The 24,511-nt window shown below is 41.1% G+C and overlaps 1 protein-coding gene and 1 long non-coding RNA gene across 5 annotated transcripts in view; one reads left to right on the top strand and one right to left on the bottom strand.

The window, feature by feature from the left end:
* Positions 1–24,511, bottom strand: part of LOC118968294 (uncharacterized) — a 49,043-nt gene that overhangs the window by 12,888 nt on the left and 11,644 nt on the right. Inside the window, exons 2-3 of one of the 2 annotated variants that reach the window (XR_012128222.1) lie at positions 19,271–19,479; positions 18,276–18,444 (exon numbers count right to left, since the gene is read on the bottom strand). This is a non-coding gene — a long non-coding RNA (uncharacterized lncRNA). Of the gene's footprint in view, positions 1–8,412; positions 18,445–19,270; positions 19,480–24,511 lie in introns of those variants that run through there. The other variant, XR_012128221.1, reaches the window with a different exon arrangement.
* PPP1R42 (protein phosphatase 1 regulatory subunit 42) overlaps positions 1–24,511 on the top strand; it is a 76,635-nt gene that overhangs the window by 41,534 nt on the left and 10,590 nt on the right. For all 3 annotated transcript variants that reach the window (XM_073229609.1, XM_036998152.2, XM_073229610.1), the window contains exons 6-7: positions 4,229–4,346; positions 8,278–8,406. In XM_073229609.1, the coding sequence (XP_073085710.1) occupies positions 4,229–4,346; positions 8,278–8,406 (247 nt within the window). The remainder of the gene's footprint in view (positions 1–4,228; positions 4,347–8,277; positions 8,407–24,511) is intronic.

The following is a 24,511-nucleotide window of genomic DNA, read 5'->3' as shown; positions in this document are numbered from 1 at the left end:
GAACAACCAGAGCGTATCCAAAGGGTAATCATATTTCAGTGCAGGCATAGTTTAGTCTTAAATAAACATACACTGGTGGGAGTATGTCCAGGATCATTTATCAAGTGAGGAACAATTAACAAAACTCTATAGGACTCTCTTTATCTATATAAATTTAAAGTTATCTTATTGTTACTATTGGTTAACTTTTGGACGATGGGCATTATGTTCAACATTGTACATAATGCAATGCACAATTCCTTCCTTAGAGGTCTTTAGACTAAGAGAAATAGAGTGAAATTCTCACATAAAGTAAGATAATTGTGGCTATATCAAATGCTGTGGAGGGGGCAAAATCCAGGGCCTAGGACTGGTGATAAAATTATAGCTTTTGAAGAGAACTTTCTTATAAGAAGTCCACTACTTGTTAGTGAGTCAGAAGCTTATTTCTTACAACATTTTTTGCTCTCTGTTGACCAAAATTAAGAGAAAGAGAATTAGTTGAGGAGTGGCAAGGCAGGCAAAGAGGCAGATAGTTAACACAGTTGTTCCAGGCACTTTATATGCTACGGCAACTAATTCTGATTATCCTCACTTTATAAATAAGGACACAGACTGGCCTAAGATCAAGCAATAAACAGGAGCGCCAGGAAATTTGGGGTTGTCCATATTTTTTTAAAACAATTACTTTTATTTTTCACATAAATTATTTATTTGGATACCTCAGAGTCTAGCACAGAACTTAGCCCATGACTCAATAAGTATTTTGTTCAATAATAAAGTAGGCGGAATTGAAATATTTTCCACTTTACATAAAAAGACATTGATCTCAAGAATATTAAGACACCTACCAGGTGTTCTGCAGCAAGTCCTAGACACCCAGCTGTCCTTATAATTATTCCCCAAAGATAGCAGCATTTCTTCATTTAGACAGAGGCACTTAGCAAGATGTTCCAAATTTGTGACCTCTGTGATATGACAGAGTTTTGTGATGATTTTTAATATGTTGAAGGGAACTGCTGTCAAAGCTTCATAATAAAAAAGATTTTCTATAATCTAAAGGATAAATGCAGTCTTATTATAATAAGCTTTCCCCAAAATGGGCAAACAGAATATCTAAGCAACAAAAAACATAAATTAAGCAAAGTATAAGATGGAAGGTACAAATAGTTTCAATAGATGTATAAGCCTGAAAGGTATCAAAAGCTTTGAAGGTGAGGAAATGATATGGTGAATAAAAGTACCAAGCAATGTATTGTCAGTTAATTTCAGCTTTGTAATTAAGAAGATGTATGAATTCATTTATAATTTATATGTCCCATTTTCCCTTATGCCCTATGATAATTCTGGTCTTGGCTTGAGGAAAACAAATGGAAGAATCATAGGTGCTTGCCTGATGCTATCCTCTGGATTTTCATTAACTTTGTAATCCTCACCTACACATTCTAAAGAACAGCACTCCCCGTGGGGATGTACAAGATCTACATGCAGGGACGTGCTCCGAAAACTACAAAGCTCTCCTCAGAATTAGTTGTTATCAGCATTTATTACTAGCAGCGAAACATTTGCTTTAAAAGAATGTTTTGCATATTAGAGATATTTTTCCTTCTTTTTTTTCCCTGTGGCCATTGACTTTTTAAAAATCAATTGAAGGCTATAGAATAGAAAAATGGTTTTTGCATTAGTTGTTTTGAGTAATTCATTACAGCTTAAATTTAACTGATCTTTAAAATAAACAACTTCGGGGCATATATAAGAAATATTATATTTCACTTCCATTAAATAGTAGCTAAAACAAACAAATATATATATATATATATATATATATATATATATATATATATATATATATATAAACAAGGAAGGATAGTAAGCAAGGAATGAATGAGAGAAAGATGGGGCATTGCAGAAAAAGATAATTAATTACATTGGATTGAAAAAGAAACCCATATATGGAAAAAGTGGTAAAGAGGGCAAGCAGAGAGAGGTGGTTCTTAATGACATTAATCTGCTTTTATCACATTCATTTGGATTGTAGACCATGAAATAAGTATTCCTTGAAATAACAATTAGCTGATTTTCTTGCAAGCTATAAAAACACCCAAATGTTATTTATTTTATTAAGGTATCATTGACATACAGTCTTATGAAGGTTTCACATGAAAAACAATGTGGTTACTACATTCACCCATATTATTGAGCACCCCCCATACCCCACTGCAGTCACTGTCCGTCAGTGCAGTAAGATGCCAGAGTCATCACTACTCTCGGTGCTACACTGTCTTCCCCATAATCCCCCTACCACGTGTACTAATCATAATACCTCTCAATCGTCTCCTTTCCTCCCCACCCACCTTCTCCCACCCCTCTCCTTTAGTAACTGCTACTCCCTTCTTGGAGTCTGTGAGTCCGCAGCTGTTTTGCTCCTGCAGTTTTGCCTCATTGTTATACTCCACAAATGAAAGAAATCATTTGGCATTTGTCTTTCTCTGCCTGACTTATTTCACTAAGCATAATACCCTCTAGTTCCATTCATGTTGTTGCAAATGGTAGAATTTGTTTCTTTCTTATGACTGAATAGTATTCCATTGTGTATATGTACCACCTCTTCTTTATCCATTCATCTACTGATGGACACTTAGGTTGCTTCCATATTTTGGCTATTGTAAATAGTGCTGCAATAAACATAGGGGTGCATTTGTCTTTTTGAATCTGAGAACTTGTTTTCTTTGGGTAAATTCCTAGGAGTGGAATTCCTGGGTCAAGTGGTTTTTCTATTTTTAGTTTTTTGAGGAATGTCCATATTGCTTTCCATAATGGTTGAACTAGTTTACATTCGAACTAACAGTGTAGGAGGGTTCTTTGTCTGCATCCTTACCAGCATTTGTTGTTCCTAGTCTTTTCTGTGTTGGCCATCCTAACTGGTGTGAGGTGATATCTCATTGTGGTTTTAATTTGCATTTCCCTGATCATTAGTGATGTGCAGCATCTTTTCATGTACCTGTTGGCCACCTGAATTTCTTCTTTGGAGAAGTGTCTGTTCATATGCTCTGTCCATTTTTTAATTGGGTTATTTGCTTTTTGGGTGTTGAGGCATGTGAGTGATTTATACATTTTGGATGTTAACCCCTTGTTGAATAAGTCATTTATGAATATATTCTCCCATACTGTAGGATGTCTTTTTGTTCCGCTAATGGTGTCCTTTGCTGTACAGAAGCTTTTTAGTTTGATGTAGTCCCATTTGTTCATTTCTGATTTGTTTCCCTTGCCTGAGGAGATGCATTCAGGAAAAAGTTGCTCATGTTTATATTCAAGAGATTTTTGCCTATGTTTTCTTCTAAGAGTTTTATGGTTTCATGATTACATTCAGGTCTTTGATCCATTTTGAGTTTACTTTTGTATATGGGGTTAGACAATAATTCAGTTTCATTCTCTTGCATGTAGCTGTCCAGTTTTGCCAACACCAGTTGTTGAAGAGGCTGTCGTTTCCCCATTGTATGTCCATGGCTCCTTTATCATATACTAATTGACCATATATGCTTGGGTTTACATCTAGGCTCTCTAGTCTGTTCCATTGGTCTGTGGGTCTGTTCTTGTGCCAGTACCAAATTGCCTTGATTACTTTGGCTTTGTAGTAGAGCTCGAAGTTGGGGAACATAATCCCCAACACCCAAATGTTATTGGTATACATATTGTAAATTGTACCCTTCAGTATGATGACAATTAGAAAAAAATCCCTATGCTCAAAAAAGAGGACTAGAAAGATACATAGCAATATATTTAAGGTGATATTTGGATGATAAGCATGCAAGTAATATTTTTTCTCATATTTTCCCCTTTGATGTTTTTAAATAGATTTTTTAAATGAATATGCAGTTTATAAAATAAAAAGCAACAATATATATTGCTGTCAATTCCAATAGACTGCTTACTCAGAACTCCTCAACTGGTTAATGTGCAAATTTCCATGAGCTCCACTAAGAATAGCGTGTCTTGCGCAGTATGGATGGCCAAAGGGGCAAATGTGTTTTCTGAGCTGCAGGTTAGGTCTGTTTAAGGGAGCCTCATCTTTAGTCCCCTCTATTATTGTATAAACTATTTTATATAAAAAAAATTATGGTACACCTCCTAAGTAGCTGGCACTTAAACTCCACAAAAAGTAATTACCTTTAAAAACAGCTAACTGACATGAAAGAAATACAAATAATTATGAAATACTTGTGTCTTGCTTTTTCTTCTCTAATTATAGGATTTGGAGTTTTTACTGAACAAGTTGATAAAGCTGTGGAAAATGGATCTAAACAGAAATCCTGTTTGTCTCAAACCAAAATACAGAGACAGACTGATACTGGTATCTGAATCACTGGGTATGTGTTTATATTAATGTAATTTTCTTAGAGAAAGAGACCTGGCTAACTTTAGTTAATTCATCAAGATGCATTCAGAAATATAAATATGACATCTGAACCTACAAAAATGGTCAAATTTAAATTTGATGTTTTGAATAAGAACAGGTTAAAATTGAAAAGTAAAATATGAAATATATCTTCTGTTCAGAAATAATTGTCACCAGATACTCTTCCTTTAAAAAGAAAATGTGACAGCTACCAACAAAAATGGTTAGTTATAAATGCATAGAACTTGCTGACCTTTTGCCAGATTTTCATTGGCACAAATCTTCTGAAGATCCTGAGAGACCCTTTAGCTCTTGGTTCTGTAGATAAAATTGATCAAGGTTTCACTGCTTGACACTTTCCAAATGTAAGAACATACACAAGTTCCTTTCATTTGTAAGGGGAGGAGGAGGATGGGAATCCCTTTATGAGATCCTTACAAATAACATTGCTGAATATGCACTATACTGGGGGAAATGTATCAAAGCTCTTCAATAAGGACCAAGTTATACAGACAGCATTAGGGGCAGTACTTGTCTCACAAAGGAGATTCATGAGAGGGTTTCCTATATTTGAACTCCTGTGATATATGCTGTATTTGGATATAAAAACGAATGTATAGTAAAGCCATTACAAATCTCATAGCTGTAGTAAACCTTGATTGATCATACTGCCAGTGCAGTGGTTCTCTTGGGAGAAGGAGGGATTTGACAGAGGACATATCAGAAAAATCCAAGACAATTTTTTAAAACACATATGTGAGCGTCACCCCTTGCCCAACTACATCCCACCAGCCATGGGTAGGAAACAGAAAATACACAGGGAGAACAGTCATGTATATTTTATAAAAGCTCTACAGATGATTCTGCTAGGTACCACTCCCCCTACCCAACTTTTCATCTCTTCCCTTCTTGCCTACTTTCCTTGGGAAGCAGAATAAATACAATTAAGATATATGAAGATTAAGAATGGAGCCATTTCTGGAAACATTTCTCACGATATAATACTGTAGGTGGTGCTGTAAAAGATGTGGAGATAAGGTACTGATTTCCAAATAAAGAAGATTCTGTAAAATAAATCTTTTCTATAACATTTTATGATTACAAAATATGTAGTTCTTATAAAAATTCAGAAAACATACAAAATACCATAATCCCACCACAAATCTGTTAACATTTTAGTATATTTGTTTTTAGTATTTTTTCTATACACATATGTGCATGTAACAAACTCTTCTTCTTGTCTTATTTTCATTTCCTTCTTTTTCAACTAAATGTAAAACTAAATAACATAAAGTTAATTGAGGGTGTGGTTTGATGTGCACCAGTAAAGAGGATGGAGGGGACCATTTATGTTTGATAAGTAACACAGTCCTCACCAAATAGAAGGACAGTTCACAAGTCTGGTTTGCTTAACATGAGTGGAAGAAAATTCTGTATTGAAAGCAACACATTAAAACAAATCTCATAGGCCTCTGCTCTTGCATCCATTACCTGGCTTCCCCTCCAGAGTCACCTCTACAACTAATAATCTCAAAAAAGATAATTTGCTAAAAGATAGAATCAGGTTTACTAAGGTATAGTCTCCTAGTCATTCCTCAGCTCTTTCTGGAACATTAACACGGTGAAGAAGATACTATGGTAAAAGACTAATTTTTCATTCCTTATCTTAAAATAGATATTTTAAAAATGTGTTGATTTACACACAATACATTCAAAATTATACTAAAAAATTATACAATTATTAATAAAAACATCTGGAAAGATCAATAAGTACAAGTAGTTGGGAGACTTGAGCATAAAAGAATGACTTTTAATGTGAAGTGATAAGTACTAAGATGTTTGATGATAAAACATTTAGCCAGTTTCTTATATTATAATTTGGAGAGTGCTTTTATTCCATTAAAATAAGTACATGAGATAAGATACAGAAACAATTCTACTTCTAGAGTTTATGGTTCTAGTTTATATTTCCAGCTTTACCACTTTATTTTGTACTCTTGGTATAACAATATTATGGATTACATATTTAAGTGGTGATATTAATACTTTCAGTAGTACAATTAATATTTTATTAGGATGTTGTCATTTTCCCTGCAAGAATATGATCAAAAAATGTTTACCATATCCTTCTTATCATTCTGGACTCCACTGGAAAACATTCCATGGATGATGAAAGAAAATGTATTTTTTAAATTGGAATGCAGTTGATATATAATATTATATTTGTGTCAGATATACAGCATAGTCATTCAGTAATTATATACATTACTAAATGCTCACCATGGTAAGTATAGTTATTGCCTGCCACTATACCAACATACTACAATATTATTGGTTATATTCTCTATGCTGTACTTCCATTCCTATGACTAATTTATTTTATAATTTGAAGTTTGTACCTCTTTATCCCCTTCACCTATTTCATCCACCCACCCCCACTCCAAATGGTAACCAATAGTCTGTTGTCAGTATTCACGGGTCTATTTCTTTTTTGGTTGTTTTGTTTTTCAGATACCACATGTAATCAAAATCATATATAGTATTTGTCTTTCTTCAATTTATTTCGCTTACCATGGTCACTTCTAGGTCCATCCACATTGTTGCAAATGGCAAGATTTCCTTTTTAATAGTTGAGTAATATTCCATTGCCTATATGTACCATATCATTATCCATTCGCCTATCGATGGACACTTGGGTCACTTCCATATATTGAAAATAGTAAATAATGCTGCAGTAAACATAGATGTGCATATATCTTTTCAAATTAGTGATTTTGTTTTCTTTGCATATATGTTTAATTTTAAAAACTACTATATAGCAAAGTTTGTCAGAAAAGAAAGTCTTTCTATTGAATGAAGGCCACCTATACTCATGTGATTTAAAAGGTAATATAAAATGTTCAATAATAAGGGAATCATTTGATATTTTATAGTATATTCATATACACTGTAATACTGTCAGCCTTTAAAAATTATGTTTAAAGAAAGACATGATAAAATGCCCACAGTACAATATTTAAAAGTAGGATGTAATTCTTTATAAACTGAGAATTACAATTTTATATAATAGATACATACATATATATATATATATACACACACACACACACACATACATATATACAAAACAAAAAAATGCTAGGAAATACACTGAAGTGTTGTAAGAGATTTCAGTGATTGTCTCTGGTTATAGAATACAAGCAATGTTAATTTTTTTCTTCTACAATTTTTTTGTATTTCCCAAATATCTTACAAAATACAATAATTATTTGTGCAATTTAAGATGCTCAATTTTCAAAAAATTTTATAAGTAACAAAATGTGTAGATAGCTGAAATCTCATCTCATAGAACCAAGAAGCCAGCTATGTAGGTTTTTCCTATTCTATCCTATATCCTAGGCTATTACAAGCATTTTTAATGCATATACTTTTAAAATACTGCATTAAATATACAAAACTTCTTATTCACTTTAACATAAGATATATTTTGCTTTTTCCTAAGAATAATAACTATAACATTATTTAAATGAATAGATAATATTTAATTTTTGTTGACTATATTTTTGTTTCTAAAACAACAATATACATACAACCCTTCAAGGGCAACCCTACATCAAATTATTTACAGTGATTATCTTTGTCAGTAATGGGAAGGAAAGAGCCTTTCTATGGTTTTTCCATTATGTTTCAGTTGTATATAGTAAACACATATTCTCTTAGAAATCAGAAAAAAATAATTAAAAATAAATAACTCAACACATGTAGCAAAGTTGGATAAATAAGGTATTTTAAAAAGAAATTTATTTTGGCACATGGCATAACTTAAGTTCATATGCCTTTCACCAGAAGTATATATATTTATACATATGTTTATGTTTATATATTGTATTTTTTTTCTCTAGAATTTCTTGATGGAAAAGAAATAAAAAATATGGAAAGACAATTCCTAATGAATTGGAAAGCATCCAAAGATGCCAAGAAAATCAGCAAGAAGAACAGTAAAATTGAGGATGCAAGTAAATCATACATAAGTAAGCAGTCTGTTATTCTTTAGTTCATTACCTCTACTAATTCTGTTCAACAAAAAAAAAATTCCAAGAAATAAGGATTTTTTGTTTAAAGTTTCTGGGGGTTTGTGTTGTTTTACTTATTTACAATTCCTAGATAACTTAACCTGTAATGTTTATATATGAAAATGGTAGCCACTATCAACAAAAGCTCTATTTGTGTATGTTTGAGTATGTCTGTGTCAGCTATGTAAATAGCCATGAGGTGGAGAAAAATGTGTAGTTTCGTATCTGCCAAAAGTACATGAAATTAGTTATGTAAATAGTGAAAACAATCAGCTATGTAAATTCTGAAACCTAAATCACTAGTCTATTTATTTAGCAATAGTGCAAAAATCACATTTTTCATCAGGATAGAATATAAAAATGTATTATATCCACAACTGTGGCCTATACTCCATGTCATATCCCTTCCTCATGTACATACCCCAATACTTGAATATTTTGAATATGCCTAAGATTACATTACAAAGGATATGCCAGCCTCCTTTGCCTAACTAATACCTAAATGTAGCTAAGTATAATGTGCAATAATTATCTTTATCATATTGGGGAGCATATTAGAATTCACTCTTCACAGATTCTATAGTATACACCATTGGAAAAAGCCCTTCCTTTGTTTCATGATAGTGTTTGAATGTTCATGATCATGTTCCACAGTTAACAGGGAAGGAGGTCATAGAAAGTGGTTATGTCAATGGATTAGGGAAAGGGCTGGAACAGTGTAGTGAGGCTTTAATGCATGGATAGCATATCCTGGAGTTCTGTCACTCTAGGATGAAAAGGCTGAGGTAAGGAGAAACAGATGGTGGAAAGGCATAGAACTCCGATGATTTTGCCACATCATGTTCATTGAATATGAACTGGCTGGGAAATCATTTTGAGGAATGATACTTTCTGAGCTGACAATATACCCATGAATGATAATACAGTGTTGGCAATGTGAATTTCTCAAGATCTAATGTCTATAAAATGGACAGGGGCATTTCCTCTCCTCTGCTTGTCCCTGGCTGACTGTGAAGGGCAGAAATAGAACCAGGGTAAGGATTCCAGTATTTTACATATTTTCAGTATTACACCAAAGATGCCAAAGTACCTTATTTATATTGGAGAACTCATGGAATTCAATACCAATGTTAAACCAAAAATGACTATTCTAGAAATAATGTATCTGTCCTCTTAACAGAGTTCAAAAATTCTTCCTACTTCAGAGACAATTAGGTAATTTTTAACTTCTCCAGTGAAATTTCAATAATATAACTATTATAATGTGCCTTAAAGTTGACAGTTTTAATTATACTGTCCTTTAATTTTCTCAATCTGTATTAGTCTCTTTAAAATCTAGAGTGATCCTCAACTAATTAACAAAAACAGTCCTTAAAGCCATGTAGATACACTAACAATGAACTATCTGAAAAGGAAATTAGAAAAACAGTCACATTTACAATAGCACCAAAAAAAATTCTTTAGGAATAAACTTAACTCAGGAGGCAAAAGAACTATATACTGAAACTACAAAGTATTGATGAAAGAAATGAAGACACAAACAAATGGAAAGATATCCTATGTTCATGGATTAGAAGACCGAGTATTATTAAAATGTCCATAATACCTAAAGCGACCTACAGACTCAGTGCAATCCCTACCAAAATCCCAACAGCACATTTCACAGACATAGGAAAAACAATTCTAAAATTCACATGAATCACAAAAGATCATGAATAACCAAATCAACCTTAAGAAAGAACAAAGCTGGAGGCATCACACTTCCTGATTTCAAGATATTTTACAAGCTAAAGTAATCAAACAGTATGATACTGGTACAAAAATAGATACATAGATCAATGCAACAGACTAGAGAGCCCAGAAGTAAACCCATTCTTATAGTCAGTATATGACAAAAATGGAAAGAATATACAGGAGGGAAGGCAGTCTCTTCAATAGATGGTGTTGGGAAAATTTGGCCACTACCTGAAAAAGAATGAAACTGAGTCACAGTCTTCTACCATTCACAAAAATAAACTAAAAATAGATTTAAGACCTAAATATAAGACCTACAATGATAAAACTTTTAGACAAAAATAGTAAGCTCTGGAACATTGACATTAGCAATTTTTTTCTGGATATGTCTCCCTGGGCAAGGGAAACAAAAGCAAAAATAAACAAGTGGGGAGCCAAGATGGCAGCATGAATAGAGCAGCAGAAATCTCCTCCCAAAAACATATATTTTTGTAAATACAACAAATACAACTATTCCTAAGTGAGACCAGAAGACACAGGACAACAGCCAGACTACATCTACACCTGAGAGAACCCAGTGCCTTGCAAAGGAGGTAAGATACAAGCCGCAGCCTGGTGGGACCCAAGCGCCCCTCACCTCAGCTCCCAGCGGGAGGAGAGGAGTTGGAGCAGGGGAGGGGGGAGAGAGCCCAGGACTGCTAAACACCCAGCCCTAGCCATCCACACTGGAACACAGACACAGTGTGTGCATGGGGTGCTGGAAAGTAGGGGAATGGGAGAGTAAGACCTGTGAGCGGGCCCCTGTAGCCAGCGCCCAGGGACAAAGAAAAGCGAATGCCCTTTGAAAGTCTTAAAGGGACAAGGACCCCACAGCTGGACGGAGGCTTCCCGGCACAATCAGGTCAGCAGCTGGGAACCCGAGGAACTCTGGAAGCCCTAACCCCCTGGGCGGCAGAGCAGCTCCAATGCCCCTTTGGTGGTAAACAACTTCCTGCCGGTTGCTCCTCCTGCGGCTCCACAATAGCGGCAGAGGCCACACCCACAGCAACCACATGCAGAGCTTCCTTCACAACAGCCAGGCAAGAAACCAACCTCATCTGCGTGCAGCTGCCCAGGACAAGCCGCTAGATGTCACCATTCTCCCAGGAGAGGAAGGCCACAAACCTAGCAAGCAGGGACATTCTCCCAGCTGACATGTAACAACTACCCACGACTATCTCTATCACCATGAAAAGGCAGAAGAATTTGATACACACTAGATTAACCCAGACAGTCTCCCCTGAAAAGGAATCTGGGGAGATAGACCTAACCAATCTTTATGAAAAATAATTTAAAAGTAAGGTCATAACCATGCTGATGGACTTGCAGAGAAATATGCAAGAGCTAAGGAGGGAGAATACAGAAATAAAACAATCTCTGGAAGGATTTAAAAGCAGAATGGATGAGATGCAGGAGGCCACTGATGGACTAGAAACCAGAGAACAGGAATGCATAGAAGCTGACACAGAGAGAGATAAAAGGATCTCTAACATTGAAACAACATTAAGAGAACTGTGTGACCAATTCAAAAGGAGCAATATCCACATTATAGGGGTACCAGAAGAAGAAGACAGAGAAAAGGGATAGAAAGTGTCTTTGAAGAAATAATTGCTAAAAAATCCCCAAACTGGGGGAGGAAATAGTCGCTCAGACCACAGAAATACACAGAAACCCCAACAGAAGTGACCCAAAGAGAACACCAAGACACGTAATAACTAAAATGGCAAAGCTCAAGGACAAGGACAGAATTTTAAAGGCAGCTACAGAATGGGAAAAGGTCACCTACAAAGGAAAACCCATCAGGCTATCATCAGACTTCTCAACAGAAACATTAAAGGCCAGAATAAAATAGCATGATATATTTAACGCAGTGAAACAGAAGGGCCTTGAACCAAGATTACTATATCCAGCACGATTATCATTTAAATATGAAGGAGGGACTAAACAATTCCCAGACAAGCAAAAGTTGAGGGAATTTGCCTCCCATAAACCACCTCTACAGGGTATATTAGAGGGACTGCTTTAGATGGGAGCACTCCTAAGGCTAAGTAGATGTCAGCAGAGAAAATAAAATCACAGCAAAGAAAGCAGACCAACCAAATACTAACTACAGGCAAAAAATAAAATCAACTACCCACAAAAGAGCACAGAATAAAACACCCAACATATAAAGAATGGAGGAGGAGGAATAAGAAGGGAGGGAAATAAAGAATCATCAGACAGTGTTTATAATACCTCAATAAGCAAGTTAAGTTAGACAGAAAGATATTAAGGAAGCTAACCTTGAACCTTTGGTAACCACAAACCTAAAGCCTGCAATGGCAATAAGTACATATCTTTCAATAATTACCCTAAATGTAAATGGACTGAATGCACCAATCAAAAGACACAGAGTAATAGAATGGATAAAAAAGCAAGACCCATCTATATGCTGCTTACAAGAGACTCATCTCAAACCTAAAGACATGCACAGACTAAAAGTTGAAGGATGGAAAAAGATATTTCATGCAAACAAGAAGAAGAAAAAAGCAGGTGTCGCAGTACTAGTATCAGACAAAATGGACTTCAAAACAAAGAAAGTAGCAAGAGATAAAGAAGGACATTACATAATGATAAAGGGCTCAGTCCAACAAGAGGATATAACAATTATAAATATATATGCACCCAACACAGGAGCACCAACATATGTGACACAAATACTAACAGAACTAAAGGAGAAAATAGAATGCAATGTATTCATTTTAGGAGACTTTAACACACCACTCAATCCAAAGGATAGATCCACCAGACAGAAAATAAGTAAGGACACAGAGGCACTGAAAAACACACTAGAACAAATGGACCTAATAGACATCTATTGAACTCTACATCCAAAAGCAACAGGATACACATTCTTCTCAAGTGCACAAGGAATATTCTCCAGAATAGACCACATACTAGCTCACAAAAACGGCCTCAGTAAATTCCAAAATACTGAAATTCTACCAACCAATTTTTCAGACCCCAAAGGTATAAAAGTAGAAATAAATTCTACAAAGAAAACAAAAAGGCTCACAAACACATGGAGGCTTAACAACATGCTCCTAAATAATCAATGGATCAACAAACAAATTAAAATAGAGATCAAGGAATATATGGAAACAAATGACAACAACAATGCAAAGCCCCAACAAAATTTAAACAAACCAATTATGAGCAAAGAATTGAAGCGGTAATCAAAAAACTACCCAAGAACAAAACACCCGGGCCAGATGGATTTACCTCAGAATTTTATCAGACATACAGAGAAGACATAATACCCATTCTCCTTAAACTTTTCCAGAAAATAGAAGACGAGGGAATACTCCCAAACTCATTCTATGAAGCCAACATCACTGCAATACCAAAACCAGGCAAAGACACCACCAAAAAAAAGAAAATTACAGACCAATATCCCTGATGAACATAGATGCAAAAATACTCAACAAAATATTAGCAAGCCAAATTCAAAAATATATCAAAAGGATCATACACCATGACCAAGTGGGATTCATCCCAGGGAAGCAAGGATGGTACAACATTCGAAAATCGATCAACATCATCCACCACATAAACATAAAGAAGGACAAAAACCACATGATCACCTCCATAGATGCTGAAAAAGCATTCAACAAAATTCAACATCCATTCATGATAAAAACTCTCAGTTAAATGGGTATAGTGGGCAGGTACCTCAACATAATAAAGGCCATATATGATAAATCCACAGCTAACATCATACTGAACAGCAAGAAGCTGAAAGCTTTTCCTCTGAGATCAGGAACAAGACAGGGATGCCCACTCTCCCCACTGTTATTTAAAATCGTACTGGAGGTCCTAGCCATGGCAATTAGACAAAACAAAGAAATACAAGGAATCCAGATTCGTAAAGAAGAAGGTAAACTGTCACTATTTGCAGATGACATGATATTGTACATAAAAAACCCTAAAGACTCCACTCCAAAACTACTAGAACTGATATCGGAATACAGCAAAGTTGCAGGATACAAAATTAACACACAGAAATTTGTGGCTTTCCTATACACTAACAATGAACCAATAGAAAGAGAAATCAGGAAACCAACTCCATTCACAATTGCATCAAAAAGAATAAAATACCTAGGAATAAACCTAACCGAAGAAGTGAAAGACCTTTACCCTGAAACTATAAGACACTCTTAAGAGAAATTAAAGAGGACACTAACAAATGGAAACACTTCCCATGCTCCTGGCTAGGAAGAATTAATATAGTCAAAATGGCCACCCTGCCCAAAGCAATATACAGAGTTGATGCAATCCCTATCAAATTATCAACAGCATTCTTCAATGAACTGGAACAAATAGTTCAAAAATGCATATGGAACCACCAAAGACCCCAAATAGCCAAAGCAATCCTGAGAAGGAAGAATAAAGTGGGGGTGATCTTGCTCCCCAACTTCAAGTTCTACTACAAATTCACAGTAATCAGGCCAATTTGGTATTGGCACAAGAACAGAGCCACAGACCAGTGGAACAGCATGGAGACTCCAGACATTAACCGAAACATATATGGTCAATTAATATATGATAAAGGAGCCATGGACATACAATGGGGAAATGACAGTCTCTTCAACAGATGGTGCTGGCAAAACTGGACAGCTACATGTAAGAGAATGAAACTGGATCACTGTCAAACCCATACACAAAAGTAAATTCAGAATGGATCAAAGATCTGAATATAAGTCATAAAACCATAAAACTCTTAGAAAAAAACATAGGCAAAAACCTCTTGGACATAAACATGAGTGACTTCTTCACGAACATATCTCTCTGGGCAAGGGAAACAAAAGCAAAAATGAACAAATGGGACTATATTAAGCTGAAAAGCTTCTGTACAGCAAACGACACCATTAATAGAACAAAAAGGTATCCTACAGTATGGGAGAATATATTCATAAATGACAGATCCGATAAAGGGCTGACATCCAAAATATATAAAGAGCTCATGCACCTCAATAAACGAAAAGCAAATTGTAAGATAAATTCCAATAAATTCCAACCAATGTAAGCAGGCGAAGAGAGGCAACCAAGGGCCAGGCAGTTTATTTGAACGCAATCCCTGGGTGATGTTCCTCGGTCTGAAACACAGGCCGGGGAAGTCACACCCAGCAGGGCAGGCAGCAAGTTTTTAAAGAAGGCAGGGGAAAGGAGAGCAAAGGTGTACAGTGGCCCGAGGATTGGCCCATCTAGGGTACATGGGGGTCTCTCATTGGCCTTTAGCCAGGTACTGGAAAGTTACCACTAATCTTTTAGCTTGGGGGAAGGGCTCTAGTTGGGAGTGTTATCCGATAAGGCTGTGGAATGTTGTCAGACCGGAACCTGTTGGTCTCTTCACCTGTCTGGTGAGGCCTGAGCTTGTCCATCAGACTCACCCCTTCCCCTGATGCCTCCAGCCTTACATTCCAGCCTTTTGGTCATAATAGGTGACGACTCGATCTGGCTACTTCCGGCTGACAAGGGGTGTCATGGGGGGGGGGGTAGTTTAAGGCTGGTTGACAGCCAAAGGATGCTCAGTTGGAGGGGCAAGTACTTGTGCAGCAACAGTTGATTAACTTTTATTTGTGAAATTTCTGCCATGCGCTGTTGAAGGAACTTGAAAACACATGGGGCAATTAAGAGTAAACCACAAACTGTTATTAAGGGGCCTAGCAGAGGCATTAGCCAGGCCATTATGGGCGACTGAAGTCACCCATAAGGGCCGCCTTCAGGTACTCATGTTTTGTGGAGGTCCTTTTGTAGTTCTTGTAGTTTTTTTATGCTTTGTTGTATGACCCCAGACTCATTGATATAGTAGCAGCATTCTTCCTGCAAGAAAATACCGGTTCCACCCTTTTCTGTGGTAAGCAGATCTAAGGCCCGCCGATTTTGAAGGGTGACCTGGGCAAGGGAAGTAAGTTGTCGCTGGAGGGAAATAAGGGAGGTCGAGGTTTCTCCCAAGGTTAGGCTCACTCTATCATCTAATGCCGCCAATTGACTTGCTAGACCCTGAGAGCTGACTAAGCTATGGTCTAATGCTCCTGCCCCTGTGGTGGCCGTGGCCATCACAGTAACTAGGCTCACTCCCACTAGCACAGGTAGAAAAACCGCCCTCTTCTGTCTAGTGTTTTGATATATAGACCATTCGTCTAGTGCCTGTCTTAACTCAGGTTTGCTGTACAATGTTAGTTGGGGCACCAGCATCACCGAAAAGCAGGGTCCTACCATGGTGCTGTTGATGCATTGTGTAAGCATATTATTGCACCAGAAGAACCTGCCCCCTTGAAGGGAGATTGGAGTGTCTATGGTTACCCGTCGTCGGCATTGGCTTCTCATTGACAATTCTGAGATGGTGAATGCTGGGTCAGGTAGCAGGTCAGTGGGGACGATGGTTCTTCGTGCCATTTTCTGGTGGCCCTGGACCTATGTCAAGCTTTGGGCTTAAGGCTCGTTTTCCACATTGGTACCTCGCTTAAAGGGAGGCTGCAGTCTTTTTCAGAGTTTACTGGTTGAGCCTGGAAAAAACTAACAGGAACTGCCGCCACCGGGGGGCGTTGGAGGGAGGCGCAGAGGAAACAATCAGACACATTGCTGAGGATATGTGAAGCATTAAGAAACTGCAGTTTCTCTAGTGACTCTGGCCCAGGAAAGTGGTGCTCCTGCTGGTTGTAGAGTGGGGGTAGAGGTCCAACTGAATCTTCTGTTTTAGTGCCTGTTCTGTTTTTAGAATATTACTTGATACCTGTGCCTGGGTGTTTAGAACTTCCGTGAGAGTGGGATTTACAGTGGTCCATTCTCTCTTGATGTATACTGTGCCCTGTGGGGATCATTGGTAACTATCGTATAGCTTCCTCTGTACTCCTTTTTCCCAGCGTGGATCCCATGGGTCACTAATGGTAATGTATAGCTTATCTTGTATTCTGAAGAACATGTTGTCAGAGACTCCTCTTGCTGTTTTTTCTACTGCATGAACTCTACATGTGTCTAATTCAGGATGACATCCCCCATACATGTCAGACTGGAAAATACATGTATGAGAGATTTGGTCATACGGAAAGCACAGTGTAGGGTTTGAGAAAGTGTTTAAGATGTCTGTGTGTACCGGTGTTTGAATCGATGCCTGACAACCTACACGTGGGCAACTTTGGGTGCCTACTTCTCAGTTGATTCCATAAAGAGTTAGTTGGAGCTTAAACTTCCATGCAGAATAACTCTGCCTGGAGACCACCAGGCTATTCATCTGACTGGTTGTACTTGACACGACTAACCCACACCTTAAGAGGACCCACCTCACAAGACACCCACTCATCATGTCTGGGTACCCATTTGAGCCTAGAAAGGTGATACCAGGAGGAATGCCAGTGTAGTTTGACCGCTGAGGACGTAGTGAGGAGTACTGTATAAGGCCCTGTCCAGCAGGGTTGGAGAGATTTTGGCTGGAGCTCTCTTAGGAGTACCTCGTCTCCTGGCTGAAGGATCACTATGTCTCCTGGGTTGTTGGATGATGTAGGTTGAGGTAGGAGCTGGTCTGCATGTTCCCTAAGAAGATGTCTCAACAGTGTAAAGGAAAGTAGGAGGCCAAAGGAGGAGTGGTAGCGGGCAGGCCTGTGTTTAGTAAGAAGGGCCTGCCATACATCAGCTCAAATGTGCTTAGTCCAGCCGATCCCCGGGGGGCAGCATGCAGCCAAGTGAGAGCAATGGGGAGAAGATCAGGCCACGAGAGCTTTACCTCTAGACAGCTTAGTTGGTCTTTTAAGAGACCATTAGCCCTTTTGACCTTACCCGACTATTGGGGGTGGTAGGGTATATGGAGGTTCCAGGTGCTATTGAGAGCCTCAGCTGTTAGCTGAGTGACCCGAGAGATGAAAGCAGGCCCGTTGTTCGACTGTAGCGAGGCAGGCAGGCCAAAGCGGGGGATGATATGCGCCACCAATGTCTGTGCCACTACTGAAGCTGTCTCTTGGCTGGTGGGGAAGGCTTCAATCCACCCTGAAAAGGTATCAACCAGAACTAGTAAATACCTGAGCTTTTTATGCTTAGGCATGTGGATGAAATTGACCTGCCAGTCCTGTCTGGGGATGGTTCCTCTCATCTGGTGGAGGGCCATCTGGATCTTCAGAGCACCTTGAGACGAGACACGATGACAAGTAGTCCAGGCTTGGTGCACCTGATCTATGGCCTTGCAGAGACCTAAAGGGGCAAATATGGGGGAGAGAAACCGGTGCATGGCTTCTAGCCAAATGTGTAGAAACTGATGAATTTTGGATATGACATCTCTGCCTTGGGCTTGGGGGAAGGTAATTCGTCCCCCGAGATATATCCATCCCTGATCTCCCAACATCCCCCTTTGATGTAGAAGAAGTCACCGTTCGTCATTGGGGTATTAGGGCAAAAAAGAGGGGGAAAGAAACAGCACAGAGGGTTGCCCCATCCCGGGTGTTAATTTTCAGGCCGTGGCATTTGCCAACGCATTACCTCTGGTTACTGGATCATTTCTAGTCTAATGTCCCTTACAATGCATGATGGCCACTTTGGGGTCTTGTAGGGCCTGTAGCAGGTGGCTGATAGCCTTGCCATTGATGATTGGGGTTCCCTTAGTGGTAAGGAAGCCCCTTTCTTTCCAAATTTTAGCATGAGTGTGTGTAATTAGGAAGGCATATTTAGAGTCAGTATAAATTGTGGCCTTCTTCCCGGCTGCCAGCTGTAATGCCTGGGTAAGAGCTACTAATTCGGCTTTCTGGGAGGTGGTCCCAGATGGGAGTAGGTTTGCTTCTATCACCTGTGTCAGAGTCACCACTGCATAGGCTGCCCTTCGCACCCCATCACTCCCCTTCACCGAGCTTCCGTCCACGAAAAAAGTCAAGTCAGGGTCTTCGAGGGGCACGTCCTGTAGGCCCTCTCTAGGTTGCCTAAGAGCCTCTACAACTTCTACACAGGAATGAGTGGGCTGATCTGCCTGATCGCTGATGGGAAGCAAGGAGGCTAGATTAAGTGGTGGAGAGACTTGTAGGATTACCTGCGGATGTTCAATGAACAGAAGATGGAATTCTTGTACCCTTGAAGGACTCAAGGAGGCCAGGGATTTATGACTCAGAAGATCCTGTAACCAGTGTGGAGAATACACAGTAATGGGCTGTTGGAGGGTTAATTTCAGGGCTTCTCAGGCCAGATTTCCCACAGCTGTCAGGGCTCAGAGGCAAGGTTGCCACCCCCTGGCGGTGGTATCTGTTTGGAGAGAAAGGCAATGGGATGGCACCCTGGCCCCACTGGCTGTACCAGCACTCCAGTGGTCACTCCAGTCCTCTCTGCAGTATATAGAGTAAAGGGCTTAGTTACATCAGGGAGCATCAAGGGGGGATGAAGGCAACGCATCCTACAACTGATTGAAAGCAGAAGCCACCTCGGTGGGTGACGTCAGCGGCCCAGTAGGAGTCTCTGTGGCAGCTGCATAAAGTGGTCTGGCCAGAAGGGCAAAGTTAGGCACCCAGTGTCTGAAAAACCCCACCAATCCTAGAAAAGATAGTATCTCGGCTCTTGAAGTAGGTGGTAGGAGAGCTCTAATCGCAGCCACTTGGTCCACCGTCAGGGCTTTAGTGGTGGGAGTTAGAGTTAGCCCAAGGTATGTAACCTGAGGTAGAGACAGCTGTGCTTTGGCAGGGGATACTCTGTATCCCATGTCTGCCAGGAAATTAAGAAGGGATGTGGTGTCCAGGACCGAGGCCTCCTTTGAGGGGCTGCAAAGTAAAAGATCATCCATGTATTGGAGGAGAGTACTCTCACCCACTGAGTGTCTCAAGAGATCCTCTGCCAGGGCCTGTCCAAAAAGATGGGGCTATCTCTAAAACCTTGAGGTAGAACTGTCCAGGTCAATTGTCTAGATCGACAAGTGTCAGGGTCTTCCCATGTGAAGGCAAATAGTGGCTGCAAGTCTGAGTGGAGAGATATAGTGAAAAAGGCATCTTTAAGGTCCAGTACAGTAAAATGAGAGGTACCGGAAGGGACCTGAGACAGAAGAGTATATGGGTTAGGCACTACTGGGTGTGAGGGAATAATAGCCTTGTTAATTATTCAGAGGTCTTGAACGAGGCGATATGCTCCAGAAGGCTTTTTTACTGGCAAGATGGGAGTATTGCATGGAGAGTTAGTTGGTACTAAAAGCCCCTGCGAGAGTAGACGATAACAATAGGCCATAGTCCCCTTCGATGAGCCTGCGAAATAGGAAATTGAGGCCGAGAAGGGAAGCAGGATGGGTCTTTAAGGTGTATTAAAACCGGGGTGTGGAAGGTTGCCACCACAGGGGTGGAAATGTCCCACATGACTGGATTGACAGCAGTCCAGGAAGTCGGAGATTCAGGTTACCATCGTCTAACTCTCCTTCGCCGACCAAAGCAATGAGGGAGTTTCTGGCATCCTGTGTTTAAAAGGTGGGAGGGAAGTAGAGGCTCCTAACTTATAGAGCAAATCCCATCCTAACATAGGGGTAGGACAGGAAGGCATGACTAGAAAGGAATGGGTAAACGGGATACCTTGGAAGGTGCAGGCCAGCGGGCCCATCTCTAAAGGCTTGGAGAGGGTTCCCATGACCCCAGCTACAGAGACTCTGGCAGGGTTCAAAGGCCCTTTAAAGGAGGGAAGAACAGAGTAGGTAGACCCCGTATCCACCAAGAAAGAGATGGGCTTACCCGCTACCCACAGCTTGGCCCTGGGCTCGGCGAGGGTGATTGGGATGTCAGAGTCCAGGCGTCTTCAGTCTTCGAGGATGCCCAGCAGGTCTGAAGGGTAGTCCTTCAAGGGCATCCGCCCACCTCCCCCCCGTGGGGCTCTGCCACCAGAGGAGGACCACTCCCGAGTGGACAGTCTACTTTCCAATGACCTCGCTTACCACAGCTGGGGCACAGTCTGGTCGGTCTGCGTGGTTGGTTGGGGCACTTCCGTGCCCAGTGCCACACCGAAAGCAAGGGCCTGGAGGTTCAAGTTGATCTTCAGGGACACCCCAACGATCTCCACGAGCCAGCTGCAGAGCAGCTGTTATGGCGCGAGTCTGTTCTGCCATCTGTCAGCTGACCTCCTCTCGCTCTCGTCCTCTCGGGCATGAAAAACTTTAATTGCCATATCCACCAGGTCTCCTAGAGGGGTCTGGGGACCATCCTCAGCCTTTTTAAGCTTGCGCCTGGTGGTGGGAGCCGACTGAGTTATAAAATGCATGGCCAGGAGAGAGGAACCTAATGCTGAGGCCGGGTCAATTTTAGTAAAAGCTCCTAGAGTTTCTTTTAGGTGCTTGAGGAATTCTGATGGGTTTTCATCAGGCTTCTGTGTAATCTCTCTAAGCTTATCATAATTGATAGCCTTTTGGGTGGTTGAGTTCATACCTGCCAATAAGTAGCGAACCATGCGATCCCGGCATGCCTCACCTTTGGGAGTATTATAATCCCACATGGGTTCCTGTAGAGGAACAGCTTCCCTGCCCATAGGTTCCCATTCATCTGTGGCATGGGCCTCATTGGCACAGTGCTGTGCTGCCTCCGTGACACAGTCATATTTCTCCAGGGTTAGAGTGGATTGGAGGTCTACATGCACATCATGCCAGGTGAGCTTGTAAGCTCGAGTGAGATATTTAAACTGCTTAGCAAACATTACAGGGCTGGAGGAAAAGGACCCAAATCACTGTTCTACTTGGGATAAGTCTGCCAGAGAAAAAGGAACATGAATCTGCACTACCCCTTCAGCCCCTGCTACCTCCCTCAGAGGAGCCATCAAGTGACCTTGAGACTGCTGTGACTTAGAGCGGGTTACAGGAGGGCTAGACCATTTGGGCGCCAGCCATGGCGAGTAAGATGGCAGTGGGCTCAAAGGAGGGGACAGAGGGGGCGACCTTGGCAGTGGGGGATACAACTTGGGAATTGATGCAGAGCTTGAAGGCAGGGGACTGGGGTATGGGGGAGTTTTATCTGTTTTATCCAAAGTGGAGTTGGCATCTGTGGAGCAAGATGGTGGCGCGACTGGAAGAGAAGGGGAACAAGATGGTGGAGAAAATGGAAGAGAAGGAGAACAAGATGGCAGAGAAACCAGAAGAGAAGGAGAACGAGATGGCAGAGAAACCAGAAGAGAAGGAGAAGGAGATGGTGAAGAAACCAGAAGAGAAGGAGAACAAGATGGCAGAGAAACCGGAAGAGAAGGAGAACGAGATGGTGGAGAAACCAGAAGAGAAGGGGAACAAAATGGTGGAGAAACCAGAAGAGAAGGGGAACAAAATGGTGGAGAAACTGGAAGAGAAGGAGAACAAGATGGAGGAGAAATATATTGAGGAAGGGAGCTGGCCCCCGCGGTGGGCCTGGAGGAGCAGGAAGGGTGGTAGCCGATATCCTCCGCCAAGTCTGTCTGAGAAGAGCCTTGCAGTAATAGGAGGGGTAGAGATTGGCGGTCTTTGGTGGAGGCCTGGGCCAACAAAACTTGGGAAGGAGTACACTTAACACATAGATCTGGATGGGTGCACAGAGTCCAAAAAGCCTGCACATATGGGATTTCATTCCACTTTCTGCTCCAATGGCAATAATTAGTTAAGTCGGTGAGGAAGCCAAAATCAAAAGTTCCCTCAGGGGGCCAGCGAGATTGGTTGTCCAAGAGATACTGAGGCCAGGCCTGAGTGCAAAGGAAGACCAGCTTCCGTTTGCAAACTTCCTGGGACAAATACAGAGTAGCCAGATTAGAAAATTAGACACCGCAATGGGGTGTGGGCCTCTGCTTTTGAGGGCTGGTTTCCCATGTCTGCGTCACCCCCCAACTAATCCTGCTGACAGGAGCACCCAGCATCCCAAGTGCACCAAGTCAGGGGAGAAAGCCTGGGTGAGGGATGTCTCCCACACTGCAGGGCCAAGGGCAGGGACGTCTCCCACACTGCAGGGCCAGAGGCGGGCCGGATGCCCGCAGACGTCCTGGAGCCTGGGGTAGGGACGTCTCCCACACTGCAGGGCCAGAGGCAGGCCGAATGCCCGCAGACGTCCTGGGGCCTCGGGTAGGGACGTCTCCCACATTGCAGGGCCAGGGGTGGGCCGGATGCCCGCAGATGTCCTGGGGCCTGGGGTAGGGACGTCTCCCACACTGCAGGGCCAGGGGCGGGCCGGATGCCCGCAGACGTCCTGGGGCCTGGGGTAGGGTCGTCTCCCGTACCGCAGGGCTAGGGATGGGCCAGATGCCCACAGAGGGTGGGCTGAATGCCCAGGGGCCGGATGCCCCCCTGGACGTAGCTACAATTTCTAACAGACCAGGTGAAATGGAGTTAGGAAGGGAAACAGACCAGGGGAAACTGAGGGACTCACCAGAAAATAGTCCATGCAGCAAAGAGCAGGCTGAGGTCCCGGGTCGGGGAAGGAGGGGGTGGGGCCAGCGGTGGCTAGTCAGGGCCCCACGCTCACACTCCTTCCCAGGATTTTGGCACCCAATGTAAGATAAATTCCAATAAATTCCAACCGATATAAGCAGGTGAAGACAGGCAACAAAGGGCCAGGCAGTTTATTTGAACGCAATCCCCGGGTGATATTCCTCGGTCTGAAACACAGACCAGGGAAGTCACACCCAGCAGGGCAGGCAGCAAGTTTTTAAAGAAGGCAGGAGGAGGGAGAAAAAAGGTGTACAGTGGCACGAGGATTGGCTCGTCTAGGGTATGTGGGGGTCTCTCATTGGCCTTTAGCCAGGTACTGGAAAGTTACCACTAATCTTTTAGCTTGGGGGAAGGGCTCTAGTTGGGAGTGTTATCCAATCAGGCTCTGGAATGTTGTCAGACAGGAACCTGTGGGTCTCTTTGCCTCATTTGGTGAGGCCTGAGCTTGTCCATCAGACTCACCCCTTCTCCTGATGCCTCCAGCCTTACACAAATAATCCAATTAAAAAATGGGCAGAAGAGCTGAATAGGCAGTTCTCTAAAGAAGAAATTCAGATGGCCAACAGACACATGAAAAGATGCTCCACATCACTAATCATCAGAGAAATGCAAACCAGAACGACAATGAGATATCACCTCACACCAGTTAAGATGGCCAACATCCAAAAGACAAACAACAACAAATGTTGGTGAGGATGTGGAGAAAAGGGAACCCTCCTACACTGCTGGTGGGAATGTAAATTAGTTCAGCCATTGTGGAAAGCAGTATGGAGGTTCCTCAAAATGCTCAACATAGAAATACCACTTGACCCAGGAATTTCACTTCTAGGAATTTACCCTAAGAATGCAGCAGTCCAGTTTGAAAAAGATAGATGTACC

Source organism: Manis javanica, chromosome 2, assembly GCF_040802235.1.
Source record: "Manis javanica isolate MJ-LG chromosome 2, MJ_LKY, whole genome shotgun sequence".
NCBI classification, from domain to species: Eukaryota; Metazoa; Chordata; class Mammalia; order Pholidota; family Manidae; genus Manis; species Manis javanica.
The sequence above is the reverse complement of the archived record's forward strand: the minus strand, read 5'-3'. Positions and strand labels throughout refer to the sequence as shown.